The sequence below is a fragment of the Opisthorchis viverrini genome, assembly GCF_000715545.1.
Source record: "Opisthorchis viverrini unplaced genomic scaffold opera_v5_151, whole genome shotgun sequence".
Taxonomy (NCBI): domain Eukaryota; kingdom Metazoa; phylum Platyhelminthes; class Trematoda; order Opisthorchiida; family Opisthorchiidae; genus Opisthorchis; species Opisthorchis viverrini.
Genome location: NW_008751807.1, coordinates 929,189 through 941,920, shown reverse-complemented (window position 1 = coordinate 941,920; position 12,732 = coordinate 929,189). Strand labels below are relative to the sequence as shown.

Here is a 12,732-nt window from a genome sequence, read left to right as displayed (position 1 = left end):
GTACGCACGTGATTCGCCCCAGAGCACAAATGAATCGACGATTTGTCATCAATTCTTTGGAAATCATAGTTATGCTAAGTAGATGCCTGACCGGACGTAGAAGTGCGCACAATGTATGTGGCAAGACACCGCATGGCTTGAAGTGTCTATTGTAGATACAGCAATAGAGAAGTTTCCAAAGGATTGCCAGAGGAATATGAAACTTCAGACGTAAATTTTACCTTGAAAGTGATCCTATAAAAATTTTCTATGTTCATCGATTAATTCACATTAGGAATAATCAGCGGTATGGGCATCACAAAGATCCAGGAGAGCATTCAAGTCCAAAGTCTTTCGGGTAAGGACTAAATGCATCACCTTCGAGCTACCGGTACTTAAACTGCACTACCACCTAGCCACATTTGATCAGTCTTACTTGAGTTGATAGCAAACAACTCATCGAGTTATTTATTTATTACTTCCAGTATAACTTAACGGTCTCCGTGATTCATCAGTCTTGTTGGCATATTTCGTCAAATCACGAAGCCATGAGATCTTTGGCGTTAAAAGTGGAAGATGTGTTTTAGAGAATGTGCCAAAGTGAGGTGAACTGGATAAGGGTATACTTACTCCACCTTCCATTTCAGTGGAAGTTGGACTCGTACTTCCGGGAACGGAACCGCTAACTCCGACGATGGGCGCAGCCCCCATGGAGGTTAGGCTCACATGTCCAACGCTCACTCCACCAACACTGGTACGCTGCGGAATTTCTTCGTCGGAGGCACTCTGTGGAAGTAAGACTTCTGAGCGCCTCGAACCACTGGGCGCGATAACGCTGGCTCGGCCTCCAGAGTTTTGGGATAAGTTACTGATCAAATCCACGTCGACAACATTGGAGGAAGTGGGGAGTAATTTTATTGGAGCTTGTTCTGGATGATTCACTGCAAAATGGCATTCAGTGGCAGACACTTTTTACAGTCAAAGTTATCAACGTTGTGAAACCTAGATATCAGAAATATGAGACCCATATTTAGTAGTCCTCATAAACAACCATCATATCAGTCCAAAGGGCGTTTGTGTAGGTCGGAAATCTATCCCTCGGGTACATAACATGCAAAGAAAAACAACGCAGAATAGCTCACATGATGGAGTGCGGGAGGTGCTTTGGGTTCGTTTTTGTGCTCGACCACGCAATTTTTTCAGTGCTTCGTCCTCGTCATTGCTCTGGCGAGTTTGGATAGGGGAAACTTTTATCCGTCCTTCCCGACCCCACGCGAGAATTCCCTTTGTGCAAGTTTCAACTGTATTTACGATTACCTTCAGAGCAGATTGGATGTCATGAGGTCGTGGCCAAATGTCCAAAGAACGCCCGATAACACGAACGTAGCAGCGAACTAATGGGAATGGCCTGGCCGAACCTGTCAGGTAAAGTGAGCAGACGAAGGATTTGTGGCAAATAAATCATCTCACTGCGAAAAACCTCGGACCACTAGTCAGTAGCTACTGCAACTTGCTATCTTATCATATGTTACGGTCGTGGTTATTGAAATAGCTACAACAAACTGGCGTTGATCTTCAAAGAAAGCTAACAGGCCTGTCAGCTCATTAAAAGGTTCCTTAGTTTTGTAACAGTCAAGTTGATGAAAGAGATCCAATTCAGCAAATCTTCTTGGCCATTCGTCAGCTATTGGGATTGTAGATAAGTTACCTGTCATCACTTTTATGCACGGTCACGGAAACGTACATTTCCAGGTATGCTTCTCGAAGTGTGTAGCACGGCAAAAGACGTATTCCGTCTGTATAATTGATTTAAGCAGAAATGTGATGATAAATAAAACTGTTGAGTTTTCCAGCTGAGGCATTCTTCAATATAACTGGTCAATCCTAGTGGGGGAGTGCCATGTATTCCTCATTGAAGTCTAGTTAGCTGGGATCCATAATGCATCACTAGAAGTTATCCAGCTGGTGTTCACGAAGCAAAATAAATTACGGGTAGAGAACAAATCCGAGGGAAGTAACTGATTAACTTTTGTACAGGTTTGGTGAACAAATCTCTCTGAAAGGTTCACACCTACCCTTGAAATAGGTGTTTCGATGTCACCTTGAAGCTTTGACCTGGTCTAATTTGTGGACCTAATTCGATCACAAATCTCTATGTCTGACCAGTTTCCCTGTCTGTACCTTTTTGCTAACCGGGCCAGATGCAAGTTAGTCAGTGCTCGAGTTCCGAAATTTCACTGGGATAATGACCGTTTTGCTATTGTGACCAGATTCCCTGGGCTTCTTAAATGAATACAAGTGATGCAAAGGTAACCTCATACGGAGTCAAAGTTATTCTAGAGGCTTCAGTCAGTGGTCTATGGACAGGGTATTTCGCCTGTTGCCCTTGGCGTCGATTCGCTATGAGCCACTTGACAACATAACAGACTTCCCTAAATCTAACCATTTTTGCCTTTCGTCAGCACAACTAACGGACCGCAACACGTCGTTTGTTGATTTTCTCGGTGTCAGCCCAATGAAAATCAAATTCTGATCAGCTAAAGTAAGGCAGGTCAATCGTGTATTCCATAACATTGTATTCGCTAGTAGAATCCTCCAAAGGAACTGATTAGGGCATGATTACTATTGAGAGGTGAGATGTGACTCAAAGAGCTTGGATACTGAGGCGGGCTTCAGGAAATCGGTAGAAGATGAAGGCAGGTTTGCCTGGTAGAATGTGATATGGGGGACTTAACGGGAGGAGTAAAGGTTAGAAAATTAAATGAAAATTTTCTAGTTACACAGGTACTATTAGCTCAGTGGAGAGTTAATCCTCTAACCAAGTGGAAGTCGTACTTATGCCCTGAGGGAGTTTCCAGATTGCACTACTTCACCTTTTGGTTAAAAATATCGGCATCATGATCCTTACCATCATGCACAACAATGCACTGATGCTGAATATTACCACCTGACTGTCACTGTACGCTAGGTTCTGTAAGAATGAAACGGGAAAAGACGATTGTTGCGTCAGTGGGATTTTCGAACATGGTTTTATTGAGAAACATATTATATGCCATTCTTTTGTCTCATCCATCAGGAATCTCAATCGGAAAAAGTGAACACAACTCATGTAGAAGAAAACCGCCCCATGAAGTTACGCGCTTCTTTGTTCTCCTTTCGCTCAAAATGCCTAATGAGTGTATTATTGCTGGTTATGGGAAACGCTTTGGCATGGGAAAGCATTCGTTCTCCTATGAAACGACTTCAAAAGAAGTTTTTCTGCATGAATCACAAACTCTTTTCCATATTGGTCATGGATCAACTTGGTGGAGAGTTTCATACGATTGAGACATTAAAATTGATCATTCCGAGTAGCAACTGATGAAGGAAAAAGCTCCATACCGAAGATTTTGCCAATTCAACCTTTTAATAGCATGTAAATGGTAAAGACTGGTTCATTTTCGGTTTTAGGGAGAGCTATTTGGCACGGGGAATCCGTAGCTGAGATTACTGATATTGAAATGGATGTGCAGACAGACCCATGTTCGAATTATGGTCAGTTATCAATGGCATCCTGGCAATCGAACTTCGTGACGACTTGGGACTTCAAACAGCGATTGTTTTCAAGTTCGTCCTGCTGGTTGAGGTAGGTGCCTTGACTTACTGTGGATGACATCTCACAACTACCAATTTTCTCAATAGGGAGAAAGTCCCCGTGAAGACGTTTCACGAAACTGGCTTTATGTTGCTGTCGTGTAATAGGTTCTGCGCTAGGGAGTGTCCTATATCTAGAGCTTGTGGTCTTGTTAATAAGTTTCCTTTATTTAGGAGTCTATCGAAGTTACCTTACACTCTTTGTCCTGATTGAAATCACTCAGCCTGATTGAATCTCACTTCGAAATTAGTGATTACGGTGAACTGACGAATCCATATTGTTGTTTTAACGGTCAGGATAGAAATTAGGTTCGAAAAACTGTTGGGATAAAATTTGCCACCATTTATACAAACAGGTACATAGCAGTAACGAGGATGACAATTTTAGTGGTGGACGCACCACTGAACACCACAGTATAGCTGGCGTATACGAGACGGTTATCACGGAACCAGTTAAAAATCCCGAAGGCCTACGCATACGCACGTGAATAAAATAGATTGACACACGCACACCGACCTGTTGGCATTTTACCTTAGGCCTAAGTAGGATACCATAAAAGTAGGTCCTACCCACATCCCCTTGTTAAACCAGGGAGCTCTGTCGCTACCCAACAACCCTCTAGAGAAAGATATTAAACAAAGAGGTTTTCTGCACTGCGTATATGGTGGTGGACAACTCGGAACCAGATGAACCCCTACTGGTCAATCGGTTGGAAGTCCTACAAAGTGAAACACAAACGAAAATCGCTTCTTCTCATTGGTTGGTTTCCGTCTTATTGCCTTCAAACATCGACTTCCGAATTGTACTTCAGACTAAAAGTAAGCTTTTTGAGTGTGGAGAGGGGGTTCACACACCATTTTGCTACGCGACTAGCTAAATCAAAGATGCTGTTAGGGGCTGAAATTTCTAAGTGCTCAGCTGAGTGGTAAGTGCAAGTTTCAGTGCTTTTTTCAGTTACGCCTCTAGGCTGTTTCGGAGACAACCTTAATACATTGTGTCAGGTGCTTGAATAATGTCTCCCAACATGCATCCGCGCTGAACCATATCCCGATTTATGACATTCAAGCCGTCCTTACCTTCTGATCTATGACTACCAGAAACAATGGTACTGAATTTCAATCCATGAAATATATGCTAGTCAACCGTCCCAAGAATTGCCAATTATGTTGAGCAGTTCAAAATTTACACCCTACGGTTTTAGTAGAATCTGACCAGATATGCACAGGCTCGATGAAAACTTGTCGCCCTAAATCTAAAATGTATGTTGTAAGACAGAATGCCGTAAGCAGCACAGGCAGTCATAAAAACAAACGAAGTAGGGATTTCTGAAAGACATCCTGAGGCTATATTCGTCTTAGTTTCATCCTCGCAATTGATTTGGTCTCGAGTATCCCGGCGGTCAACCTCGCGGGCTTTCGCCTTGTCCAAATCGGATGCCGGTCCCTGTCATCGAAATTGTGTGCACATCTAGTTTCTTCAGCGGAAGATGTAAAAGATACTTTTTTACCCACTCAAAGACAGTATGACTTGGTGATTATTATTCGTGTCACCACAAACAAATAGTCACAATCAGATCGTTGTGCAAAAGAGACAGCGAGTGAATTCACTTCAAACGAATTTTCCACCAAATGCAAATGCTATTCCGCAAAGTAATCATGAAATCACATTCGTTTTGCCATAAACTTTAAAGTCTTAGCCCTAGAAACCAGAATGTTTCTAAAGGCGACGTATAAAAACAAAAGGGTTCTTGGGACACAACTGTCCGGCCTAGGAGCCCAACCCAATGTCAAGCAAGTGTAAATGGCTTTTTCTAGGACTGAGCATATCTGCATTATGAAATCATGATGACTTATGGAAGTTATATGTTAAGGGTATTGATTCGGCTGGAATTCACAGTATGTTTTAGTGTGGAATTTTTTCGAAAAATTACACCTTGAAACTTTAACAGTCAGGCTACATGTACACTAATCGCGGATAAAGTACACTTATGTCACTCACCAGTCGTATTTGAGCGAAAGTGGCAAGCACGTTTCCGCAGGAATATTGGCATATATCTGGCCCTTTAATTAACTTCTCTTATATAACAAGGGTCTTTTGTGACTGTATGACGTTTGACAGCCTGTATCTTTAAACTATGGAACACGAAGCATAGCCAAATACGTTCATTATCTGGTCCGGTCAGAAGTTCCACTCAGTTGAACATTTCGACTTGAGGGCATTGGTGCAAGCTGATCTCGTACACCTTTACCTTTTCCAGGAGTAATTCTATGTGTTTTTTTGCAGTCTTTAAATTTAAATTTATCACGGCCGAGTAAAATACACTTTATATCTTGGAAATGCACTAAGGGTAATGATAGACCGCCATCAGTTCCCGCCTACCTCATTCAATGTGGATTCATATAACACCATTAATAGCCACATATTCACTGCGCTACGTGTAATCTTATGCTGTCTACCACATTGAGATTTCAACACACAGGGACTTCATCTAACTCGCACACTTTGGTCCAAGAGCGACCAGTGGTAGTTAATCTCTGTTGGTCAGTTCATGGACCACAGTTAATGGCTTGGATTGGTAGTTTCAGAAGTTTTTTTTGATGAATTTTTTTTAGAAGAAGGAGCCACTGATAAGGATTCACCACCATCTACATAATATGTTAGGGAAGCTCATATTTGTGTTTCTCACAAGGTAGTCTCATTCCGAAAACGTATATAACACGATGTATAAACAGTATTCCAAGTGGTTTCACGATGCGGTTGCACCCCCTCACAGTGATCGATGCTTTTGTAACCACCTGAGTGAAACATGCCCCGACCGATGAACGGGCTTTGGCGGGATCTTAGAATAGTCACCACATTTTCCTGCTTTGTTCACTCTGGATTTTTCCTTTGAGCTATCTTAAGAGGAAAGCACATTTGAGGAACAACGTCTCTTTGCTACAGAGGAAGCTACCGTCTAGGTACAGGATTGCTGTTTAAAAAAGAGTACTGATGGGCAAGGGTAATTTGGAAGACATGCGAAGTTGTGCCGCGTAGATCTCTTTATTGTGTCATTTATTTTTTTTCTTCTTGGAAAATGACTGTTAACTAGGAACCAAGAGGCGCAAACAAATTTAAGCAAACTACGACCAACAGGATCGAAATCAGGTTCGTCCGCAGTGTCACAATTCAATCCCTGTTGTGATGGATTTAAATGCCGTTGTTTGGCAGTTGAGTGAAGGGTGCGTAAGAGTAGGACAAAAGTTGAATGTCGAGGGATGTGTTTGTATTAGGTCATAACGACTTACTGTTCTGAGTGTTGAGAGAATGATTTATTACACGATTAGTGGGTCGCGAGGAAAGGGAAAGCTCACAGGCAGTGATCTATTTGTTCGGACTGTTACATCTGACGCCTGCGCACAAAACAGTCTCTAGATACAAATGACATAGGTAACGAGGATCCATACATAAAGTAAAGCGTGAGGAAGGACTGCACAAATAACAGTTAACCGATTCTTGGCTCTGAGTTCCTAGAGCAGATTACCCTGAAGATTTAAGAAAACGCTCCTGTTTGGTACTTGATAGAGTGACTAATGACGTGCACGGGTGGAAGATGATACAACGGACATATTCTTTACCCAACATCACGTGCAAAACAAATAACACTTGCGATTTACACGTGTGCTCTCCAATCAAAAGATAGTGTGTGTGTATGTGGCACACTGAACTAAAGAAAGAGGTTATTCCCATTAGATCCAGATGGGTAGGGAACTTAGGAACCTTTTCGTTTGAAATCAAAGGGCCCGCTTAATTTTTTCCTTGCTGATTTTTTCATGTTGGTATCTCTTGCAGATTAGGTATCGGCATGATTGGTCGAAACTTTTCCTCCTGTAATTTTTTTCCGGTTACGAATGCTCTTCCACATTAGTCCAGTGGCTTGATCGCTACGACGCCGTCGAACCTATTTAGTCCCCAGTTGTACGGTTTGTGGTTGTGCCATCACACTTGTTTCTGTCCATCACTTGGGTAAAACATGACCAACAAAAAGACAGCATGAATCCACTGCCGGTCATCACGGTGGTGTGCAGAAGTTTCAAGAAAAGTTTAAAAAAAGGGGACTGAAGAAAAGTTTTATCATGGATCCGCCTTCGCTTGCCTTGTAAGAGTTTGCTATGAGTTCACATAGTGTTACGTTGGAAGGATGACAACATGAAGCTGTAGGTATTTTTATTTTTGCTCATTAGCCGGATTGGTGAAAAGACTACGTTCGGTTCTGATTATATGTGCCTAAGAAGAACCGTTGATTTCCGCCGCATTTGTCGGCTCATTCATCTAGTGCGGCAACTTAGCTGCAAACATTTCACCAACACATGGTCACACCTCATTAGTACACAGATTAGTAGGATTTTTTCCTTTTCCAACTTTACATATTTCTGATCGGTCAGTTGTGGGAGGTTTGCCACATAGCGTGGTTAGGTCACCAGGAATCTGAGTTGCATTTTGGTCTAATTTCCCTGTCCCTGACTGAAATAAGTGACAGTTACTGGTAGACACGTGTTTATGTAACTTGGTGGATAGCCTTCTGAAAGCTTCATCAACACATTGCTTTCCGTATTCATTGCATTGAAGTCTGTAGTTGACACTTTATCTCATTGCAACCTCTTTTCTCTTTGATCTCCAGAGAGTTTTGTAGCTGTGCTAGTGACTTGAACTCTATGTTGTCAGTATTGTTAGAGGCGCAGTCCTTCTGGTTGTGTTGACGGACTGTTTTGGTTTCGATTGCATTGGGTATCCATCATTTTGGAATACTTGATATCATCGTCTTCGACTCTGCTATGTTCCAGTGGCACCAAGTGGAAAAATCAGTTGTTCAGTGTCACCTTCGAGTTCGTGATCTCCAGTGTTCCCACACGGCATCCTCAAACGTTTTTGAGTGCTTTATTGTTTATCGCTTAAGACCGTGAAAATGCTGTCTAGCACGAGGATTAGTGGCGAGCCCATGGTGACCCTATCGGTTTGTTAGTGGAGCGTGCCGTTGAAGAATAACTGCACATTCAGTGTGCATCACAAGAGTAGCTCTCACAACTGGAGGACTGGAATGAGCAACTAAAATTTGTTTGCATGAATGTACTTACATAAGTAATTAACAGTTATATTTACGGAGGCGTTGGTAAACAGTAAGATCACACCGAATGATCCTTTATTGAATCCATGAATCAACATTCATCTCTCAAGCTCAAACGGAGATGCGCTTGCTTCAACAATAGTTCGACAAGGCTCACCCGCTAATCCAGTTCACCTCGGAAAGAAAAAACGATAAATTCCTCCACCTTCTGGAAACTGGCCTTTAAAGACATCACGATGGCATGCTGAGACGATGGGTGTCCCGAAAGCCTACATGGTCCGCGCAAAACAGCAGCTTTAACAGCTTCGTATTACTAACAGGAACGTAATCTGATCCACAGCCTTACTAACAGAGCGGGGAAAATATTCTCTGAAGTTGCTCCAGAACAGGAAATCCTAACTCTAACCAACATTCTGAGGGACAAAGTGTTCCCCGATAATTTTATTAGGAGGCAGTTGAACAGGGGAGAAGCTGATGCGGTTACCACCACAGCTGAAAGTAAATCTATTCACATGAGCCTTCTGTCTAAGGATGACGTACCAGCCGATCTGCCGAATAGAAGGCTTTACACCAATTTGAACAAAGTTTTCCCGGTCACAACACTCCGAACCTGGTTCACAATCAATCGTCTGTGTTACTTCAGTCTCAAATGTGGGGTATCTGTCTACGCCTGAAATACGTTAGTTAACTCGTTCCCTTGGTGCTCTGCAGTGGAATACACTAGACGTACGGCGAGTCATATAGGCTTGTGGAAGTAGGAGGACGATAACTGGCTATGTTGTGCAGCATCTGGAAGATGACGGACAGCGTGATACCCGGCCAAAGTCTCCACATTGTTTACAAGATGTCTGCTGATCAACCCAGAACAGTACACAACATTTCAATCCAGGACGACCCAAGTGGCTAAGTGTGTTACTGGAATAATCTCAGGAAAGAAGGTATGTGGTCAAAACCACCACACTGGCTCTTTTGTTGTGCTGGAGAGGAAAGTCTACAACATCAGAGGGACATTTATCAACTCCGGATAGCAGACTGGCACTTGGAAACACCGGGTAACTAACTCTTCAGGTTTATTATCAGTAGTTGAGACGCATGCGACAGGCCTGATAGCCTGTCCATACCCACCGTTGTTCTTGCTCATTGTCACAAGGTGGAGAATCGAATTTATGTATCAACTTATTTGGTGTTTAAATTGCCCGGTTCCTATTCCGGACCTGAAACCCACCGAGAACATCCAGAGCATGGTATCAAACCAAGAATATGTGGGTCACCGTAACTTCCACATAGTCCAAGAATGAAAGAAGGCATATTGGAATTTTCCGGCAAAAGCGATAGAAGATGAATCAGAATGATGTATTTCAATGTTCAAAAGTGAAGGATGCTTTGTTCCCTCCTGCGTACTTACTCATGTATTGATCTTTTTAACAGTTTTGCCTAGCTCAATATTTCGAATGATAGCTCAATGAGTTGTGAATTTAATCTCAACACTTCATAGGTAATCAGTACCTGGTTAGGCCTAATTGATGGGAATAGGTAAAAATTACTAGTAGCTGTTACAACACTTTACATATAGGTGGAATAAATCGGTCGCTTATTTTTAACTATTAGTTACCGGCCAGTTGAGATCAATCTGTGTCATGTAATCTCTCCGTAGTAGTCTTTCCTGGATATATGAACAGTTCCCGGATGAGAGACTTTACAGAGCGTTTATTTGCATGGCTGGTCAATGTTAACTAAATTGCTACTTCGCACCACCTTCGCATTCTTATTTTCTAGGCGCTTTGCGTAAATAGTTTGTATCTGTTCCTGTACAGCTTATGCTGTGATCGGTAATCATGGGGAGAAAAGAACAGGAGATATTTGAGGAGATTCCACAGGTTATACTAAACTGGACGGACTAATGAACGATAACCACAGCATTGTTGGCATCCAGCTACACCAGTCATGTTCCATCGTATGCTCCCAATGAAAATTCGATAGAAAACAACCAGACATCGGTGGATGCAACAAGGGCTTGACGTATGAACGCCGTCGATTCGAACAGCAATTTCCGAAAGATATGTTTTATTCCTTACTTGGTACAAATGAACATATGTTAAAAGCTTGTTCAAAAGAGAACATGGTGGTAGCATTGCAGTCGAAACTCTAGCTATTTTTTATCACCCATGCTGCAGTTGTGGAGGTAGTTTCTCGGGGCGACCCTCTCCAATAGGTTAGTTAAAGGGCATTCAACCCTTGTGATTTTCATTATCTTACGCTCTCGAGCTACTGAGTCACTCAACCACTTTATTTTATGCCTTTCACCCATACTTGGTCTCAAAACTCCCGGTTTAGTTTGCTTGCGAAAAGGAAGAAAAACACACGGTAGTTATCACAAGTTTTTCAAACAGTACTGCAGTTCTAGCGGTTGCATGTAAACCGGGTGGACAAAGCACCAGTGTTTCAGGAGCATTTGTGGATATGTTTAGATGATGTACGCGACCGGTGCTAAATTGGCAGTTGTACCATAACGTGCTGTACTACGTTGTGCTCGTCCTGCCGACATAGCCTCCTGAATGCTAGTTAATCTTGAACTTTTGTGTGATAGATAAAATAGTCGTCTAGTTGGAGCTCATTCTGTGAACACGCAAGTACATATACCCTGGTACTCGCTAAATAGCACTAGGGTCATGTGTGAATAATACCCACATAGATTGCGAACCAGCTTTTGCCAGTGCAATAGTATGTGAGGTGGGCCCAAAATCGGAATGCGGTCAGTGGTGTGGTGTATCAGTGTAGTCGTGTACGGCATCGTGTATTGGTGGTGATTATACTTATAATGTAGAATATGATAAAATAAATCAAATAGACGGTCTGTTTGAGTGTCCCTCAATCAAACGCTCAATTATCCTATAGCACGTGGGAAAGAACTTGTGGATCGAGAAGAAAGAAAATTCCTGCCTTTGCTCACAGGATATCGTGAACTGGCTTCAAAAGTTCATGCCAGCTGTAGTGCCCCATTCAAATGATCTCAACTTTCAGGAGAGCCGGAGGAGACAAAAAATTGTTAAAAAAAGCACAAAGGTTAACCTAACGTCTCTAATATAAGGACCACAATTACGACACTTATGGCCACATCAATGGTTTTGGTTCGGTCAGTGAAAATACACGTCATCTTGACATCGATTCAGATTTAGTGCTGTCCCAGCGGTTAAATTTGGACTGGATATATTGTGTGGGTCACCAGTGAACTCAAAAGAACTACAGGTATTGAGCTCTTGTTATCAAGGTTGTTAGGTTAGTCGCTAGCGCACACTTAGGAAAGCGTGTTGCTTCAGATCAGGCATTAGGTTTGCTGGTCCAAGTTAAGGACGGAAGAGTTATTTTTCCTTTACAGGGTGATTGGCCATACGGTTACCTTAAGGCATATGCTTGTCTGGATCTTATTACGCTCCAGCCTGGATTGCGCTTTAAAGATGCTTTACTGAGTGATTCGAAAACCTCAGCTGATGGAGTGTTAAAGTTATGGAAGTTTTGTCGTTCCACTCACCACATTTAACTGCTTTACCAAAAGGGACATCCTTCAGTGCAACAGCAGCTTCTCTCGTCGCCATGATATTCCATAGACGATCCAGTGCTGCTCGCACAGCCTGGCAAACTGCATCAGTTGTTTTCTGGCCCAAATAGCTCATGAGGTCATCCGCAGCGTTGGCGATCTGTATCGCGGTCCGCATTGTTTGTGTGTGAGTAGCCTGAGTGCGAACAGACGGCCCGCCCACTTGAGATTCTGGTTGAGCAGACCATTCAGTAGCACTTACTGTCCCTTTTGCTGCGTCAGGTGAACCTCTTCCGGTTTGCTTTGGCACGTCGTTGGTCATGTCTTCCGGAGATCCCTTACTTGATGCATCTGGTACGGACGCTATCGGCTTGCGGGACACTGGAGATGAATTGAAAAGTACACCATGCGACACCAACGGCAGACAATTCTACACTAACCTTTACCCTCTTGCATACGTAAACCAGATAAAGATCCAAA

The 12,732-nt window shown here is 42.7% G+C and overlaps 1 protein-coding gene across 1 annotated transcript in view; it reads right to left on the bottom strand.

Moving 5' to 3' along the window:
- Positions 1–12,732, bottom strand: part of T265_14170 (hypothetical protein) — a gene marked incomplete at both ends in the record, with an annotated part of 154,143 nt that overhangs the window by 88,200 nt on the left and 53,211 nt on the right. The window contains 2 exons of the mRNA XM_009172325.1: positions 610–920; positions 12,247–12,633. Of these exons, the coding sequence (XP_009170589.1) occupies positions 610–920; positions 12,247–12,633 (698 nt within the window). The remainder of the gene's footprint in view (positions 1–609; positions 921–12,246; positions 12,634–12,732) is intronic.